Below are 20,902 nucleotides of genomic sequence, written 5' to 3' on the forward strand. Positions count from 1 at the left end.
GGGAACTTTTCTTGAACAAACAGGGCCAAGGAAAAACATTTTGCATCTGGTAAACAACTCTTAAAAACCCTTCAGAATAACATTATAACCATTTAAGAAACAGAATCAGTAATTTAAAATCTTCCTATACAGAAAACTCCAGACCCAGACAGATTTACCAGTGAGTTCTTTCATACTTTCAAGGAGGGGATAATTTAACTATTATATAAACTATATATATTACTTCAAAGAGTGGAAGAAAACATTCCCAACTCATTTCATAAAATTAGGAGAGTCTTACTATCAAAAGCAGGAAAAGATGACATAAAAAAGGAAAAGTATAGTTCTGCCACACTCAGGAACACAGATGCAAAAGTCCTCAAGTATATATTAGGAAACCAAACCCAGGAATGCAGGGAAATGGAATATATCATGAGCAAGTTTGGGTTTTTCTCCAAAATTAAAGGTTGGTTTAGCATTAGAAAATTAACTGATATAATTTATCACATTAACAGCTTAAAGGAGATAAAAAGTGACACATTCAATAGGTACAGAAAATGTTCACTCATTATATATATTCACTCATTATATATTAAAAAGTCTTAGCAAACTAGAAATGAAAAGAAACTTACTTAAATTGATTAACAGAATCTATCTAAAATCTACCGCAAACATCATATTTAATGGTGAAATATTGAGAGCATTTTCTTTAAGATTAAAAAAAAAGAGCAGAATGCCCATTTTCATTATTTCTGCTCAACATTGTCCCAGACGGCCTGGCCAGCACAGTAAGGTCGTAAAATTGAGTAAGGGGTTAAGTCTTTGAAAGGAAGAAACATAAATGTCATTATTTGCAGATGATATCATTGCCTATATAGAAAACTCAAAAGAATCTAGAAAAAAATATAATGGGAATAAACACGAGCTTATCAAGGTTACGGAATACAAATCAATATAAGAAAGTCAATTGCATCTCTGTACACTAAATAGAAAAATGATTTTTAAAAAGGTACTATTTACAGGAACAACTAAATTATTTAAATCCCTAGGAATAAATATAACAAGACATGCAAGCCCTTTATTGAGAAAATCTATAAAACATTATTGAAAGACATTAAAAATGCTCTCACATAAATGGAGAATTATGAAATGTTCTTGAATGGGAAGACTTAATATTTTAAAGATGTTGATTTTCCCCCAGATTTACCCATGAATTCAAATCCCGGTGGGTCCGATTGCTATTTGTTTTTATGAAACTCAAAAGGTGATTTTAAGACTCAAATAGAAGAGCAAAAAGCCAAGAGCCAAGACACTTCTAATGAAGAAGAAGAAGATGCAATTTGGTTAGGGTAAAGAATTGGACTTACCCAATCAGATTTCCATTTTTATTTCAAAGCTAATGAAGACGGCATGGATTTAGCATGGAGATTCTATTGAACCAGTGGAACACACTGGAGAACCTAGAAACAGACGCAGCATGGAGACTTGATTGATGGCACAGAAGACTTTGCAGATCAGAAGGGAAGGATGAACTATGATGCTGGGCTAATTGGGTATCCATGTGGAAAAAGATGAAACTGGATTCCTCCCTTGTCGAAAATCAATTCCAGGTGGATTAAAGACTTAACTGTGAAAGTCAAAACTATAAAACTTTTAGAAGACTGTATAGAAGTATATCCTTATGACCTTGGGAGGAAAAAAAAAACTTACTGAAGACTGTTTAAAATCGTCAACCATAGGGAATATATTGTGAATTTGACTCTATGAAAAACAAGAACTTCAGTTCATCAAAAGATACCACAGAGTAAAAATACAAGCTACAAAGAATTCATATCCAATATATTGGAACTCCATAATTTAATACAAAAACAATAAATAACCCCATGGAGGAGGGGGAGAGAAAGGACATAAACAGGCAGTTCTGATAACAAGAATGGCCCGTAAGTATTTGGGGGGAAAAAAAACCTAAAGCTCACTGGTGCTCAAAGGAATTAATTTAAAACCACAATGAGATACCATATCACACCCACCCGATCTGCAGGTATTAAAAAAGCAGGCCTTCCCACATGCTGGTGAGATTGTGGGGTAACAGTAGTTGTCATTCACTGCTGGTGGAAGTATAAATTGTTACAGCCGCATTGGGAAACAGTTTGTTATTGCCCAATAAAACTGAACAGACTCATACCCTGTAGCCCATCAATTCTACTCCTAGATGTACATCCTGGAGAAACTCTTGCACATGTGCACAGGGGACATATACAAAAATGTTCATAGTAACATCACTCATAGCAGCCCCAAACTGAAAATTGCCCAAATGATACATAAATGACAGAATGGTGAAATGGTCATAGAGTCACAGAATGAAATATAAGAATCAACAGTGAAAATTAGCCATGAACATATGCAAAAACTTCCTGTTAAGCAAAAGATGCGAGTCACAGAATATACACATTGTGAGGTTGTTCATATGATGTGCACAAATAGTCAAAACTCAAGAACATTCTGTTTAGGGATATATGCCAAGGTGGCAACAACACAGAAAAGCCTTGAAATGATTTTTTTTTTTCCGATTTTTTTTTTATTGCATTTTAAGTTTTGGGGTACATGTGATGAACATGCAAGATTGTTGCATAGGTACACACATGGCAGTGTGCTTTGCTTCCTTCCGTCCCCTCACCTGTATCTGTCATTTCTCCCCATGCTATCTCTTCCCACCTCCCCACCCCCCCACCCCTCCCCCATTTCCCCCCAACGGACCCCAGTGTGTAGTGCTCCCCTCCCTGTGTCCATGTGTTCTCATTGTTCAACACCCGCCTATGAGCGAGAATATACGGTGTTTGATTTTCTGCTCTTGTGTCAGTTTGCTGAGAATAATGGTTTCCAGGTTCATCCATGTCCCTACAAAGGACGTGAACTCATCGTTTTTGATGGCTGCATAATATTCCATGGTGTATATGTACCACATTTTCCCTATCCAGTCTATCATCGTTGGGCATTTGGGTTGGTTCCAGGTCTTTGTTATTGTAAACAGTGCTGCAATGAACATTCGTGTGCATGTGTCCTTGTAGCAGAATGATTTATAACCCTTTGGATATATACCCAGTAATGGGATTGCTGGGTCAAATGGGATTTCTATTTTTAGGTCCTTGAGGAATCGCCACACTGTCTTCCACAATGGTTGAATTAATTTACATTCCCACCAACAGTGTAAAAGTGTTCCTATTTCTCCACATCCTCTCCAGCATCTGTTGTTTCCCGATTTTTTAATGATCGCCATTCTAACTGGTGTGAGATGGTATCTCAATGTGGTTTTGATTTGCATTTCTCTGATGACCAGTGATGATGAGCATTTTTTCATATGTTTGTTGGCCTCCCGTATGTCTTCTTTTGTAAAGTATCTGTTCATATCCTTTGCCCATTTTTGAATGGGCTTGTTTGTTTTTTTCTTGTAGATCTGCTAACTTTAGCATTACAGTTACCTCTGGGGTAACTTGGAGAGAGACTCGATTTCTATTTTTATTGGATTTCTTAAGTAGGGTGGTATATATGCAGATATCTGTTTTATTATTATTCTTTAAATGACACAAAATATATACACTTATTTGTATGCATAATATATCTATAATTTTATATTTTAATAACAAAGGGAAGTTACAATCAAACCAGAAATGGGAAGTGGAACGTAACAGGGTAGGGGGATTGGCCAGGAGAGGCACAAGGTCAAGGGTGATAAACAGCATGACCTGCTCAAAGTGCTAAGAGAAGACCCTACTGAAGTGGGGCAGGGGTAGGGAGAGGGAGTGAGGGAAGATGAGGCTGGAGAGCAAAATGGGAGCAGATCACAGAGGATCTTCCAAACTTTGATGGCTACTCGGGAACTGTAAATTCAGTAGTCTTCACAGCGTTATGCTATATAACCCCTGCAGACCTAGCTGTGTAGTTCGGAAAAAAGTATTTTCAAGATGAACCTGAAGGGACCTGCTGATAGCTCATAAATGAGTTCTCTCTCTCAGACAGTGTTTTTACTTTCAGGACAAATAAATAGCTCTGGGTGGCTGCTCCTTGCTCATCAAGAACAGGGAGGGTTGCAGGCGGGGCTGGCTCTGAGGCAGGCGTAGATGGAGAAGGGCTGATAGCCATCTGGCAGCCGAAGCTCTGATTCCCTTGGATCTGCCCCGCCAGGAAAGGGGAAGGAAAAACAAGCACAAGCAGCTTCATATTCCACCTGCCTGCAGACCTATTCTGTATTACTAGGGACACCGGACAGGAATAGTGGTCATCCTACCCACGAGCATAAACACATATGCCTCATATATATGACCCCGTTAGCCACACTGAGACCTGGAAATGTTCATCCTGAGCTCCACAGAAAGGACTCTGAGCCTAGGGTCCTTGCTTCTGGTATCAAGCTCTCCACCAATATGGCCACTTTCTGAAAATTGTGAAATCTTTTTACCTCAGTTTCCCCATCTATAAAAATGGGGATAATGATCATGGGGCCCATGTATAAATTAGCACTGGAGTCATAGCACATGAGGGTGAAGCAGCCCTTGGAGGTCCAGGCAAGCCTCTCCTGCTAGCTCCCAGAGCATCCTGATCTTCCCCAACCCCAACACACACCAGGCTTACACAGTATAGTTACAGGTGTATCCCTTCCCAGCATACACTGTGAGTGCCACATGAGAACAGAGCCCTGTGTGTCCCGCTTACTGAAGTAATCCCAGTGCCTGGCATAGCGCCTAGGACCAAATAAAGTCCACACACAGCAATTACCAAATGTGGCTCTTAACTCATTTTGAATCCATAGAGAGGAATGAGCTTTCAACTTTATAAAGTCAGATGGTCAACTCTAGCCTAGTGGTGGGTACAGAAACTACCAATACCTAATTTTCTTCCTAAAATGCAGTCCTAGGCCAGGTGCAGTGGTTCATGCTTATAATCCCAGCACTTTGGAAGGCGAGGTGGCCAAATCGCTTGAGCTCAGGAGTTGGAGACCAGCCTGGGCAACGTGGCAAAACCCCATTTCTACAAAAAATACAAAAAGCTATCTGGGCATGGTGGTTCACACCTGTAGTCCCAGCCACTCAGGAGGCTGACGCAGGAGGATTGATTGAGCCTGGGAGGCTGAGGCTGCAGTGAGCCGCGATTGCACCCCTGTACACTAGCCTGGGTGACAAAGCAAGACCCTGTCTTGAAAAAATTAAAAATGAATAAAATAAAATGTAGCCCTTCTCTCAACCCTGAGTGAACACTGTAGGTTCAAAGCCCTTGTTAGTTTTGGGGAATACTAAGTGTAGTACCATAAGCAGCTGTAGATTAGTTCACACTCTGCTGGGGAAGACGGTCACCCCATGCCTGCCAAGTTACCAAAAGGTAAGAGCCCTGGAGGAAATAGCTGAGATCCACGGCATGGGTTGGGTGGGGAAAAACAACCTTACATTGGAAAGGTGGGGAGGTTTTCCTCTAGAAGAGAGGAGCAAGGTTGCTACAGACACTCATCCCTATGCCCACCACATTCTTGGGTCCTGCTCTCAGTCCAAGACCTTGCCAGGCTGTCCCATAAGAAGTACTCCACCCACTCTGTCCCCACCCTATGCAGATCAAAATAAGTCATATCTATTGAGCACTTACAGTGTGTCAACCTGCGCCAAATAATTTATGTGGATTATTTTATTTAACCCTCATAACAACTCTAAGGGAGAAATAACCTCATTGCCCCATTTTACAGATTTTGAAGAAATGGAGGATCCACAGAATTTAATCACTTGTCCAAGATCGCAGGTCCCAGTAGATGGTAGAGCCACTGGCCTGAGTCCTAAGTTAGACTTCCTCTCTGGACTCCTGAGAGGTGGCTGCATTTTCTATACCTGTGTGGCTGATGGTGAAGGCAGCAGGGCAGAGCACTGCCAAAAACTCTGTGCCAGGAGGCCTCATACTCTCTTACTCCCTCACTTAGCACCTGAAGACCTGGAAATTCCCAGAAGCCACACAGCTGTGGATTCTGCTGTGGCTGATAAAGACTTTTTTTTAAATGAGTCATTTCCTTCAAAAGGGAGGGGAAAAAATGTGTTTAGATTTCAGCAGAAATGCCCTTCCCCACCATACCCACACACCCATACTTAACCCTGATCTTGCTCAAGACTCTGAACCCTGGGCCACGGAGCATCGGCTGCTGGAGAACCTCCCAGCCAGCCTCTGTGGCACAGCACCCAAGGTCACAACTGGCCCCAGGGAAAGGAACCAGGGCCAGGCCCATTCACTCAGAAAGGCTGGGCCTCTTTCTTCAATCACAGTGACAGGAGCAGACTTGTCTCCTCAGAAGCTGGCCATCCATCTATCTAGCTGTCTTCACTTAACCGGGTGGGGCCTGCCTTTCTGTCTTGTTCTGCCCGTCTTCTTTCCCACCCAGTTTCTCTCTCTTCTCTGCCTATGTGTGTCTCATAGGTGTGTAGTGGTATCTCACAGTGCTTTTCATTTGCATTTCTCTGGTAATTACTGATGTTGAGCATATTTTCATGTGCTTATTGACCACTCAATATGTCATCTGTAGTCTCTGTTGCCCATTTTTATTGGGTTGTCTTCTTATGAACATATTGTGAGAGTTTCTCCAAACTGTATTTATCTCCCCCTTTCTCTTTCTGTTCTTTTTTCCTATCTCTCTAATCATTCATTCGTTCATTTTTCCTTTGCCTTAGTGATTGAGCATCTGATCCATGGGTTCCCATTCTTGGTTTCTCTCCTATTCAGGTGGCCCGCTACCATGACAGGTACCCTCTCTATAAAGCTGAGCAATTCCCATCCCCTTCCCTGACTAATTCCAGAGCTCGAGCTGAGTCAAGCTAAGACCCCTTGGACAGCCTTAACCAGATAATGTAGTCATGTTTTTAACAGTTATTGAGGTTTAATTATATACAGTCATGTTTAAGCATTTAAAGTATACAGTTCAATAACTTTTGGTAAACATATACAGCATGTGATCACTACCAACATCAATATATCAAATATTCACATCATCTCAAAAAGCTCTCTTGTGCCCCTTTGCCATCAATCCTTTCTCCCCACCCTGGCTCTTGGCAACCCTTTATCTGTTTTCTGTCACTATAGTTATGGCTTCTTAAAATCTTATATAATTGGCATTATATAGTATGTAGTCTTCAGCATCCTGCATCTTTTAGGGCACTGTTGAGATTCATTCTGCTGTTGCATGTACCACTGAGGAGTACACCACTGTGGTTATACCACAGTTTGCCTATTGATTCACCCATTGATGGGCATTTGGGGTGTTTCTAGTTTTTGGTTAAAATGAATGAAGTTGCTCTGAATATTAATGTACAAGTCCTTTACGGACATGTTTTCATTACTCTTAAGTAAACATTTGTAAATTCAATTGCTGAGTAGTATGGAAAGTGTAGGATTAACTCTATAGGAAATGGCCAATCTGTTTTCCAACATAGCCTGTATCATTTTGCATTCCCATTAGAAGGATGTGAGAGTTCTAAGTGCTCCACATCCTCACCAACACTTGGTATGGTTGGTCTTTCTAATTTTAGCCATTTTCATAGGTGTGTAGCAGTATCTCATAGTGCTTTTAATTTGCATTTCCCTGGAAATTATTGATATTGAGCATATTTTCATGTGTTTATTGGCCACTCAATATATCATCTTCCATGGTATCTATTACCCACTTTTATTGGGTTGTTTGTCTTCTTATGAATGTATTGTGAGAGTTTCCCCAAACTTTTTTTACCTCCCTTTTTTCCCCCTTCCTTCCTCCCTCTGTTCCTCTTGATCTGTCATTCTCCCATGGTATCTCTGTCCCAGTTTTACCCTATGCCATTCTCAGGGTCTTCCACTGTCTCCCCCTCTCCCCCTTTCTTTATTGCTTCCTTCTCATGTCGTCCCTTCTCTTCTCTTCCAGGATGCTTTAAAACCTGAGAATCTCACATCCTTTCCCATTCCATATTAGAAATAACTCTATCACAAGCCCGCAGATTACTGTCCTGGCCAGGCTCACTGTTCCAAATAGGGGAAAGATGCCCTCCTCCAGTAAAGGCCCAGAGAAGTAAAAAGACAGAGCCTGGTGTAATAAAAAGATGGCTTTGCATTCTGGAATCTTCCCCCTCCCTAAAGCATTAACGGTGTTTATGGATAGCAGTTCCTTTACTCAAACATAATATTGGAAATCCGAGAGTGTTAAGTGAAGTCCATCCTGCTTAATCAGTGCTCCAACAGTCTCCAGAAACATAAGCCCTGTTTATCTTTAAGGAGTTTACCTTCACCAGTCACAGACAAGGAGCAGCCTAGCCCAAAGCCAGCTCCTTCTCATGTCTATTTGAAGGAACAGGTGGGACAATATCTGATTACAAACTCAGAACACTTTATGCAGTGCTAAAAGTACCTCAGGTGGGTGATTGTGGAATGGTTTCTTTTTTCTTAATGCCTTATTATTGAGATATAATTCACTTACCATGCAATTCATCCATTTAAGGTATACAACTCAGTAGTTTTTAGTATATTCACAGATATGTAGCCATTATCACTACAATTTTAGAATATTCTATCACTTCAAAAAGAAACCTGTACCCTTTAGCTATCACCTTATATTCCCCACCATCCCAACCCTTGGAAATGAGCATCTATTTTCTGTCTCTGTAGATTGACTTCTTCTGGACATTTCATATAAATTGAATCAAATAATATGTGGTCTTTTGTGTCTGGCTTCTTTCACTTAATATAATGTTTTCAGGGTTTACCCATGTTCTCTTATGTATCAATACTTCATTCATCTTTATGGCTGAATAATATTTCATAGTCTGGTTATACCAAATTTTGTTTATCCACTCATCAATAAATAGACATTTGGGGTGTTTCCTTCTTCTGGCTATTATGAATAATGCTGCTGAAATAGTTGCCTATAAGGTTTTGTGTGGGCATATGTTTTCATTTATTTTGAGTATATATTAGAAATGGACTTACTGGATCATATGGTAATCCTATGTTTAAACATTTTAGGAATTGTCAGACTGTTCTGCAAAGAGGCTGTACCATTTTAAATTCCAACCAGCAATGTACGAGGGTTTCCATTTTTATACCTCTTCACCAACACTTATTATTTGACTAAAGTGGTTTTTTGATGCTACAACTCAATCTTTAGACTGTCACAAATACAAAGATGACCACACAGACATTTACACAATCACTGACACAGACACACGTATAACATTACATGGTGTGCATACCTGTACACTCCTCTAGAGTTCACATACACACACAGAATCTCATATAGATATTCACAATCCCTTATACAATTGTGTCTGCAATCTTATGCAGCACATGCAGCATACAAACATCAATCCATAACCCATATGTGTGAACAAAACCAGATTTACAATGGACCAAAGCCATCACACATGTATATTAAATTGCCATGGGCTTTGAACAAACCTACATGTCTGCTCAAAACAGAGAGACATAAGTATTTAATAATGCACTCAAACCTACATAAACACAAATATATAAACAATAGTTGTATCCACAAAAGCATGGTCCTAAAAAGGCACACATAAAGTTACCATCACTTATCAGTAGATGACTGAAAACGGACTGAATATATTTACTCTGAATGGCATGGAGAAGATTTCATTATCCTTGGTGTACTAGGTAGGAAGATCTTTTCATTCATTCATTCACTCATTCATTTGTTCTTTAAACTACAAGCACAAATTGAGCACACAGAAATACAATAATGAACCAGACTGGCATATTCCCTGCCCTTATGGAATTTACAGTCTAGCAGGGAAACTCTCATAATCTGTAATATGTGCTCAGAAGGAAATAAGCAAGGCAATATGTTTGCCAAAGCCCTAGGAGAGTAGGCAGTTTCCAGGAACGTTATCACACTCTTTCACCCAGGTTGGGGTACAGTGGCACAATCATGGCTCACTGTAGCCTTGTCCACCCAGGCTGCAGCAAACCTCCCATCTCAGCCTCCTGAGTAGCTGAGATGACAGGTACCTGCAATCATACCCAGCTAATCTTTTTTAAAGAGACGGGGTCTCACTATGTCCCCCAGGCTGGTCTAGAACTCCTGGGCTCAAGCGATCCTCCCATCTCGGGCCCCCAAAGTGCTAGGTTTAAAGGCATGAGCCACCGAGCCCAGCCTTCCAGGAGTTTTATCATTATTGTTTCCTCTTTTATCCTGGAAAAGTTAAAGTGATCCAAATTCATCTTCTATAAGTCATTGGATAGGCTGGTGTGTGTGTGTGTGTGTGTGTGTGTGTGTGTGTGAATTCTAGCAATAGTCAATAATAAGAGTATGGGCTCAGAACTTGGACTACCTAATTTTTTATTTTGTTTCATACAAATTGTGTGACCTTTCTTCCCCCTTTGTCTCAGTTTCTCATCCAAATATGGGGGTTATAACAGTTCCTTCAATAAGGATTAACTTAGCTGATACTTACAAAGCACTTAAAACTGCCTGGCAAGTGCTCACTTCTGAATCAATATTAGCCACCATTTCATTTTCCAAGAGCAGGTTTTCATAGAGGGAGATGGGTGGGGAGGGGAGAGGGACAGGAGGAGGAGCCTGGCAGTGCCCTGTGGACTGTAAATTGGACGGCTCTTCATCTTCCGCCCTATCTGAGCAGTCTTTTGGAATGCAGTCCTGGCATGCCACCCCAGCAGGCCATAAACCAGCTCCTCTCCACTTCCCTGTTCCCATAGCCACCAACCACAGAGAGGATGCACAATGGGTGGCACTGGGCATGGCTCTTGGTTTTCAGCTGTGTGGGGCCCCTGCGTAGCTGCTCTGTTTGCTGTGGGCCTGGGCTGTGGCATTCACTGGTCCTGCGTGGCTATCTTTTCTGTATGTGCAGGTCAGCACTTATCACCCCGCACCTGCCTCTCCAGGACATTCCACAGCCGTGGTCAGTCTGCCTGGCTCCCAGCAACACCTTTCAGCGAACATGTGAGTAAAAGGCTCATCCCTTCACCCCAGTCCTGGCACAGAGGGGTCATCTTTACCAAGTACAGGGGTGATTGAGCATCACCATTCCCAAACCATCCCATCCAGAGAGATAACAGGTCACCTTTCTTTACCACTTCCAAGTGAAATAATGGTGAAAAACACAAATTAGGGCCAGGTGCAGTGGCTCACACCTGTAATCCCAGCACTACAGTAAGCTGAGGCACGAGGGTTGCTTGAACCCAGAAATTTCAGACCTGCCTGAGCAACATAGTGAGAACCCCATCTCTACCAAAAAAAAAATTTTAAATGAATCAGGAATGGCTGTGCACACATGTTTTCCTAGCTACTGAAGAGGCTGAGGCAGGAGGATGGCTTGAGCCCATGAGTTTGAGGCTTTGGTGACCTATGATCATCCCACCATACTCCAGCCTAGGCCACAGGTAAGACCCTATCTCAAAAAAAAAAAAAAAAAAAAAAAAAAGACCACACAAATTAGCAAACCACAGCACTCTTGGCTCATTATTTTACAAAAGTAGAAAGAGACTGGAAGATTACATATCACAACATCACGGGGAGATTGAGTATTGAGCAATTTCTATTGTCTTGCTTTAGCTTCAAAATGTTGGGTCATAAATAGATGTTGTTTTGGTAATCAGCAAAAAATAAATATAGCATTTTAGAAAGAAAAAGAAAAAAGCCATGTAGAGAACACTCCCCTATTCCCTTTGATAAAACACTCCAGTGTCTCACAGTCCTTGGAGTCTGGAAGGGCTTCCTGATGTCTGAGATGCCTGGGGGCCACAGGCTGGTGACCCCTGAATCTGGCAAACCAATGGATTATTTCCTGAATGCCTTTGGTCAGGCAGCTATTCTCACCTCCACAGCCTCATCAGCCCTGATGGTCTTCGCCCCTCTGACTCAGACCTGGATATTACCTGCCTGATTCCTGTGTGGACTTCAGGGAGCAACTCTGCTCCAAGTTGAGAACTTTCTGCCATGTCACAGGCCCGTTTCCCAGTCCCGCCATGCAGCCAGGATTCTACTGGGTGCCAAAAGCAAAACTTCCCCCCTGCCTCCCACTTCCCAACATCTACTTCTCTGCCTACGTTAAGCTGACTCTTTAGGACACTCCCAGGAGGCAAACACGTCCCTGCTTTCTGGATCAGAGAGGCTTCTATGCTGACCTCTTATTCCCCTGAACCTTGCTGGCTGCCACCATTTTCTTGGGGACACAACAAGCCCTAGTGAAAAAGCATGGTAGTAGAGCAGCACCTTCTAGGTTTGAGGCTCATCCCTGACGCTAATTCTTGTCACCAACTCCTTTCCTTGTTCAAGGCCTGTTTCCCCATGATTAAAGTGCCAAGCTTGGCCTAAATGAGTGATTTGCTGCTGTGTACTGCATGGAGGATGATGGGGAGATGAAGAAGGCAGGGACCTGGCCTCCTCCCCAACTATTTCAACCAAGGGGTTGCATGTTTATCTGCTTTACATGTCCAGGTTTCTGTGTTAAGAAGGTTCTTTATTGTTTTTGTTTTTGTTCTTTGGTGGGGGTGGTTATTGTTTATTGTTCTTTATTTGTATTGGTTATCATTTTTGTTCTTTATTTGCTTTGTTTTTTGAAACAGTCTTACTCTGTCACCCATACTGGAGTGCAGTGGTACAATCTTGGCTCACTGCGGCTGCCACCTCCTGGGTTCAAGCAATTCTCCTGCCTCAGCCTCCTGAGTAGCTGGGATTACAGGCACCCACCACCACAACTGGCTAATTTTTTGTTATTTTAGTAGAGATGGGGTTTCACCATGTTGGCCAGGCTGGTCTTGAACCCCTGACCTCAGGTGATCCTCCCACGTTGGCCTCCCAAAGTGCTGGGATTACAGGCGTGAGCCACCGTGCCCACTCGGCCAAGAAGGTTCTCACTGCTAACCACCCACTGGCCAGCTCCATGCCCCCGATCAGGCACACCTTCCTTCCTCTCTCACCAGTTCTCTGTTATCTTCCCAGGTTTGTAGCCCTGCACTCCTACTCAGCCCATGGACCCGAAGAGCTGGACCTGCAAAGGGGAGAAGGCGTCAGGGTCCTGGGGAAGTGCCAGGACGGCTGGCTCAGGGGCGTCTCCTTGGTCACCGGGCGAGTTGGCATCTTTCCAAACAATTATGTCATCCCCATTTTCAGGTGCGTCGCCTCTAATCCCGGACTTTGGGAGGTCAGGCCGCCCTAGCCCCGGGGGCGTCTGTGGGTTGAACTGATGATGGAGGACCCGATGCTTTTGCAGAAAACAGGCCAAGAAAGGGCTTCTCGCTGTATTACCTGCCTATCTCTTTTAAAACCAAGATAGCAAAACTAGTTATCTTTTTTGTAGCTCTTCACAGCTTACAGGCACTTTTATATCTCTTAGCTCACTGGCTATGCCCAAGAATCCTGTAAGGTAGATATTATTTTACAGATGAAAATCGTGTGCAAAGTTAAGCAACTTCCTCGAGAACTGGATGTCGGGTTTTCTTCCGCATTAAATCCCAGGAACCCCACTTCACATCCTCTGTCCTAGTGCTCCATCTAGTGGCGTGAGGGGAAAATGTGGTCAGATGACCTCTCCAGAGCACCTCGGGAAACAGGCTGCTCGACCGACCCCTAATCAGAGTTTCCATGAACTCAGACCCCTACCTTTTCCTCCACACCCAAGATGAAATGCTAGCCACCCTGCAGGGTCTCCTCCCTTACAGCTTTTCCCGATCTTTTACGATGCGTGGCATACCATTCGTGTTGTTCACCCCGTCTTTGTCTTGCCACCTCATACCACTGCCACAAATGCACCCAGACCCCAAAACTATCCATGACTCCTCCTGCCTTCACCCCCACATCAGCCCGAGCAAAGCCTGTCTCAAGGCAGTGAGGCTACCACCACACCTCAAGCGCTGCCTTTATGACATACCAGAGGGTCACAATCGCTGGGAAAGAGCCCCATTGTGCTCTGTAGGGTGTCATACCTAGTCATATGCCCACTTTTGGGGACCTTCATTTAGGTGAGGCACTGCGGCCGGAGGAGGGCAGCAAGAATGGTGAGGAGACAGCAAACTACATCATGGGTGAAACTGATAAAGAAACTGGGCTTATTTAACCTAAAGAAGACAAGAGGCAGAGGGATCATCCTCTACTGTGTAAATAGAGCAGTAAATTTGTTCCGAGGGAGGCCAGTGGACTGGGACCAGTGTAAGCAACTGGTCTTGGTTCAGTAAACCAAGACATTCAAGAACATCTTGGTTCAATAAAAGGCAGCATTTTCTAGCCCACAGATTTTCCCAACCAGGCTAGCTGGTGAGGTGGTGAACTTTCTTTCTAGAAAGAGTGCAGGTGAAGTTGGTCAGAGTCCCCATAGATCTAGGGTTGTATAAAAAGATTTCTTCACGTGGCAGAAAGTCAGGGTAAAAGATCATAGTTACTCCTTTCAAAGGAAAGTTCTTGAAATTTGTTACAAAGTTGTAAAATACCCAAGGGCAAACTGAAGTCTTTAACTGATGCTTTAATTCATTTCTTTGGCAAATATTGAGTGCAAGCTATATGTCAGGAACTTTTCCAGGCACTGGAGAAATACCAGTTAACAAAATAAATGAAATTCTTGCTTACAGGAGCGTATGTTCTAGTGGGAGAGACACTTGGAAAAAAAAAAACCAAGATATTTAAGTAATCTATATGATGTGTTAATGATACTGGCTAACAAGGAAAATCAGGAAAGGAGAATAGAATTTTTGGAGGTGGTTACAATTTTAGATAGGTTGGTCAGGGATGGCTTTGCCGAGAAGTAAGAAGGAAGGCAGAAGGCAAGTCTTGTGGACCTCTGAGGGAAGTGTCCAGGCTAAAGAAACAGCAAGTACAAACAAAGGGCCTGCAGTAGGCTAGGTGCCATGACTCATGCCTGTACTCCTAGCACTTTGGGAGGCCAAGGCAAGTGGATCAACTGAGGTCAGGTGTTTGAGACCAGCCCAGCCAACATGGTGAAACCTCATCTCTACTAAAATTACAAAAATTAGCCAGGCCTGGTGGTGCACACCGGTAATCCCAGCTCCTCAGGAGGCCGAAGCAGGAGAATCAGGGGTGGGGGTGGAGGTTACAGTGAGCTGAGATCGCACCACTTCACTCCAGCCTGGGAGAAAGAGCGAGACTCCATCTCCAAAAAAAAAAATAAAAGGCCCTGCTGTAGTAGGAGTGTGCCCAACATGAAGCCAACAGGACTGGCTTAGAGCAAGCGAGGGGGAGATTAGGAAGGAGGTCAGAATGGTAATGGGTAGCCAGATCATAAAGAAATTCCTAGGTCATAATGAGGGGATTGGCTTTAAGCCTGTGGCTGGGTTTTGAGCAGTGATGTAATCTTAATTGTGTTTAACCAGAATCCCTCTAGTTGCTGAGTTGAGAATAAATTATATGAAGGAAAAGGTAGAAGCAGATAAACTAGCTAAGAAGATATCATTATCCTGGGGAGAGTTGATAGTGTATTGAACCAAGGTGTTAGCTGTGGAAGTAGGAAGTGGTTAGATTCTGAATACACCTTGGACAACAAGGTTTTCTGACAAATAAAATGTCAGATGTGAAAGAACAGAGGGTTCAAGGTGAGACTGAGTTTTTCTCCCTGAGTAACTGATAGAGTTGCCTTTAAATGAGATAGCAACTGCTCCATAAAAGGAGCACGTTTTGGGATATGGAGGGAAATAAAAGCTTAGTTCACTGCAGGCTAAGCCTCAGACACCTCTTAATAATCCAAGTAAAGATGTTGGTAAGCAGTTGAATATACAAGTTGAGCATTTCAGGGAGAGCTCCAGACTTGAGCTGCTATTTAAAGCCCTGAGATGAGATGAGATCATCATGGTAGGATGAGTTGTATCCAGAGAGTGACAACGAGCCAGAAGCTGAAATCAGAGAGTAAGGGGAGAGACTTGGAGAGTAAATGCTGACTGCAGGAAGGTGGAGCGGCGGGCAGTCAAGCCTGATAATTTGAGTCAAAGCTGGGAAGTATTGAGGAGGGTGGGAAATGGCCTAGAACTGACAGTGAGGTTAAAGAAATGCAATCTTCCTCCTCCTTAACTCATCACCACAGCTAAGAGTCAGGCTCAGCCAATATGACACTCTCCCTTGAAGCCTCTGTTCAAAAGATAGGCAGATCAGCTGCACCCTGCCATGGAAGCCAGTTTGGGGATTTCTCCCCACTGCCCAGGTCTTATCCACAGAATATGGGCTGACTCCTCTCTAATGAATGGCCCTATTCGTTTTCACTGACTACACCACCATGGGGACCAGGAACAGGTTGACAGCTATGTGTGTAAGTCCCCTTGCTGCGAGCATCAGTTCCTAGAGCATTTGGTTGAATATACTTCTCAGGCAGCGTTGACCACAATTAAACAATGCCTTACTTATCTTCATACAACAATGGCTTGTTGTTAAACTGTATATTACTTTGTCAATCAAAAGAAGGGGAGACAATGGGAAAGAGGAGAAATGAGGGGAAATGACCTAAAGGAAAACTTGGAGGCGTTGGTAAGAAGGAAACCACATGGCATCTCTGTGCCGGGGTCTTAGATGAGTTGGTTATTCCCAGGAAATTAGCAGAGGTTACTTAATCAACAGGGTGACATGGTGATTAATGGACTGCTCAATAGGAGATGTGATGTTGGGAATGGATTGGTAAAAGGGCAAGAAAAGCAAATAAAATGATAGTCAGTCCCCATGGAGTTCAGGGAGCTGCAGGCTGGAAACAGTGGATAAGGGATTGTTGTTTCATAAAACTTTAATGCAATGCTTGAAAATCATAGCCCAAGGCTAAAGAATTAGAGTCTTATGGAGGCATATGTAGGGCCTACCAGCTGCCTTAGTTCATTTATTTCAGGCAGAATCAAGGACTTTTCCTGCTACCAAATGATAAATGCTCCACCTAGTCAGGAGGTACGTAAGAACAGAGAGCCCTCTTAGACCTGGGTTCAACTAGTTGCTTGAGCAAGCAACTGTAAGTCTTTGTGTTTTTTATTTACAAAATAGTGGCACTGAGAGTACCTACCTCAGAAGGCTATTGTAAAGAACCCGTGAGATAATGTGGGCAAAGCACTTGGCCGATGGTTGGCATGCAGTAAGCACCCTACATGTATCAGCCAAAATGGCTGGTGTCCATGCTGAAAGCAGTATGACAGCCACTGAACAAATGATTATTGATCCACAGTATATGCAGAAAACAGAGATATAAGTCATATAAATTCTCTGCCTTCAAAGAGTTTGAATTTGTGAAAAAGTCACTGACTGAACAAGAACTTGCCATCGCAAAATGAAATAAACACATACAGGATCTTGTTCTCTGAGCTTAAGGGCTAAAAAGATGTGGGGTGAGGAATGATCAGAACTGGAGTGAAAAAGGATGAAATTCAAGTCTTCTAGTTCCACCAAGGCCTTGATATGATCCACACCCCGCCCCCCACCGCCCTCCTTCCCTCAGCACACCCTCACAGTTACCCGGGTGTAAGGAGGTGGGGCCAACTTTAGTGAAGTCTATAGTTGACAAAACGAGTGTGTATGGGTGGGAAGAAGGTGAGAAGTGGCCATATTTGGTATGTGGTTGGAAGCTGATAGGTTTTTAAATAGGACTCTTGACTGAACATTTTCTTTCTCTATTTCTTCTCTTTAAAAAAAATGTCCAAAACCAGAAAGACCTCTAGCTTTCCAGACTCCCGAAGCCCTGGTCTCTACACCACATGGACGTTATCCACCTCCTCTGTGTCCTCCCAAGGCAGCATTTCAGAAGGTGATCCGCGGCAAAGCCGTCCCTTCAAATCCGTCTTTGTGCCCACCGCCATAGTCAACCCTGTGAGGAGCACAGCTGGCCCTGGGACTTTAGGACAAGGGTCTCTTCGGAAAGGGCGGAGCAGCATGAGAAAGAGTAAGTGGTGGCAGAGAGGTACGTGCCTAGAGCTAAGAGATGGGGGGATCTGACCCCGGGGTACACAGGATGCTCTTTGCAAAAACAGGATCTTGCCTTTAAACTAAGCCCCTGCAAAGGATATTGTACAATTCCCGAATGATGAGTTTTATTGAATGAAGTGTCATACCAACTCAAGGTCATGGCCTTAGGTTACTTCATACATGCTTGTTGAATGATGGGGGTGATGGAAGCCCTGAGTGCCAATACGTAATTAGAACGTGCCCAGTGTGGACATTGGCTCTTATTAAGACAGAGTGATGAGAGCATTTGCTGGATCAGTGCTTCTCAAACTGCACTCCAGGGAATCCTCCATGGGGTGCCACAAGAGAAACAGAAGGCAGGGGTGGGTGGGCAGGATGTGGGAGGAGGAAATGAGGATTAAGGAGGCAGTGACCAGAGCCCCTAGTTCCCACTATGTTATTTAAGTAATGAATGCATAGAACTTTCTTAAAAAGGTTTATTGTATACAAATTGTACAAAAGCAAATCTCCCGCATATCCTTAACTGAGTCCCAAGTTCTCTTCCATGGATAGATAGATGGAAACACACACACCTGTTAACCATGCGCACTGCATTGTTCTGCACCGTGCTTTATTTTTACCATCACAACATCCACATTGCACACATGGCAATGAATACAGATTCTTCATCTTAAGAACTAGGCTCCTTTCTTGACACAAAGTGAACTTCCACATAAGACTTCCTTTTCAGGCATTATAAACAGTGTTTGAAACCCAATTCTTACACGAAACATCAACATTTTATTTTCTTATACCTCTGTAGAAGACAACTAGCCAAGCCCCATAAATATGATTTATTCTGTGTTCTCTGAATTAAACTAAGCTGTGCGATCTCTCTTATGATCTTAACAAATGAATTAATGAAAATGCAATATGATTGGTCAAGGCAGAAGAATAATGTGTGGGACAATATGACCCTTTTAAAGGAAAACTCCATTAAAAAGAAAGCACATATTTTAGCTTCCCTGTCCAGTGCCTTTTTCATCTGACAGCCTGCTTGACCACCAGTCCCACGACTCTGAGCACTTCATTCCACTCAACCATGCCTCCCTCCATCACCTTCCTGTACCTCCCTCCACTGCTCCCCACAACACACCCACTGTAAGCAAACCAACCACAATAACCTTGAGCAAATGACTAACTTCTTCAGCCTTCAGTTCACTCTTCTGTAAAAGGGAAATAAAAATTCCTGCCTCATCAGGGTTAACTTAATAAAACAACCCATATATGACTGATAGCACAGTGCCTGGCACATAACAATCTGTCAAGAAACATTAGTTTTTTATATAATATTTTTATGACTATCATTGCTACTACAATCAAATCATCTTTGGTTCATCCAGAGCACAAACTCACTTAGGGTTGAAATGTTCATACACAGCTGAATGTGTGTAGCTCACACCTGTAATCCTAGCACTTTGGGAGGCTGAGGTGGGAGGATCACTTGAGCTCAGGAGTTCAAGATCAGCCTGGGCAATATAGTGAAAACTCATCTCTAAACAAATTAAAGGAACAAGCTGAGCGTGGTAACACATGCCTGTGGTCTCAGCTACTTTTGGGGCCGAGGCGGGAGGATGGCTTGAGCCGGGGAAGTTGAGACTGCAGTGAGCTACAGTCTCCCACTGCACTCCAGTCTAGCCTGTCTCAAGGAAATATATATACATATTTGATTTAAAAAAAAGAAGAAACATTCACACTCAGTCTAGACCACTTAGGTATGCAGAGTTACATCCCAAAAGCAATTGCTCACACTTCCCTTAATATACTCCCTCTCCACCTTAGCAAAATCTTGATGGGCATGAAGCTTCGGCTGCTTGCACTGTATGCACATGTAATAAGAAAGCATTAACTCTCTGGGAAATTAGGAATTGACAAGATAAATAGATAAGGCATCAGACCAATTTTTCATACATTTACAAGAGCCTAAGGACATGTCTGCCTGGTGCTTCTTTGACTTCCCAGTTCCCAGAGGCTTTCTCTTTCTGTCTTTTCCCAAGGTGAGGCTGGCAAGCTATCAATCTCTCCAGAGCAAAGAGAAATGACAGGAGAATTGACCGTGTGAACCTCACAGGGCTGCCCGTAGAAAAATAAATGTCTAAATTGAAAGGTCACACTTGTGTAAATAGTGACTGGCTTGCTTGCAGCAGCTGAGGACACCGACTATGTTAAGTGAGCATCCTGCTTTTCATTTACACATCCGGTTTGATAGAGTCACGATGCAGACGTGGCCTTGGCTCAGGCCCTCTGTGCTGGACACAGATGACTTTGATTCAAACTCGAGTCTGTGGAGTGTCACAAAGGACTAGCAGCTCTGGCTGGGATAAAACCTGCAGCTCTCTAAATGCTGGGAGACCCTCATAGAGAAAGGGGTATCTCCTCCACCTGCCCACAGAATGCAATGAACTCCTGATTCCCCGGGTCAACTACAGGACATATGTAGCTGAAGGCAGGGGATCTCCTGCCTGCCAGAGAATTTCAGGGGAAGAAATGGCCTTTTACTGAGACAGGACCATCTCAATTAAAAAAAAAAAAAAAGGAGAAGAAGAGTGAGCTCAGGAAGGGACAAAACCAAAACCAAACGTTTTTAGGATATGCTATCCTTTACCCAGAAACAATGATAGCTTACAAACATGCACCGTTTATCATGTTCCAGGCACTGTCCTAACACTTTGCACACCTAATAGAATACAATTCTCACAGCAGCCCAATGACATACTATTATTATCTCCAGCTTACAAATGAGAAAACTGAGGTTCAGAGAGGTGATGGGACTTACTTATCCCAGACTCCCCAGGAGGCCTGATTCCAGGTCTTCTGTCATGAGACATTGCAAAGCCCATCCTCACAGCCCGCACTGTGGCATACCCTTTCCAAATTTGCCTCTTTCTGCTGTTGTGCTTGCCTAGCAGTCACAGTTATTTCCACTCACCCTTTCTCCCTGCAGGCCCCGACAAAAAGGAAGCCCCCACCACATGCCTAAAGCTT

General features: G+C 43.2%; 1 protein-coding gene across 3 annotated transcripts in view; it reads left to right on the forward strand.

Annotated features, from left to right (window-relative positions):
• SH3RF2 (SH3 domain containing ring finger 2) overlaps window positions 1–20,902 on the forward strand; it is a 144,960-nt gene that overhangs the window by 103,389 nt on the left and 20,669 nt on the right. For all 3 annotated transcript variants that reach the window (XM_074381260.1, XM_003920561.4, XM_074381257.1), the window contains exons 6-8: window positions 10,854–10,945; window positions 12,947–13,117; window positions 17,623–17,855. In XM_074381260.1, the coding sequence (XP_074237361.1) occupies window positions 10,854–10,945; window positions 12,947–13,117; window positions 17,623–17,855 (496 nt within the window). The remainder of the gene's footprint in view (window positions 1–10,853; window positions 10,946–12,946; window positions 13,118–17,622; window positions 17,856–20,902) is intronic.

Source organism: Saimiri boliviensis, chromosome 1 (genome assembly GCF_048565385.1).
Source record: "Saimiri boliviensis isolate mSaiBol1 chromosome 1, mSaiBol1.pri, whole genome shotgun sequence".
Classification (NCBI taxonomy): Eukaryota; Metazoa; Chordata; class Mammalia; order Primates; family Cebidae; genus Saimiri; species Saimiri boliviensis.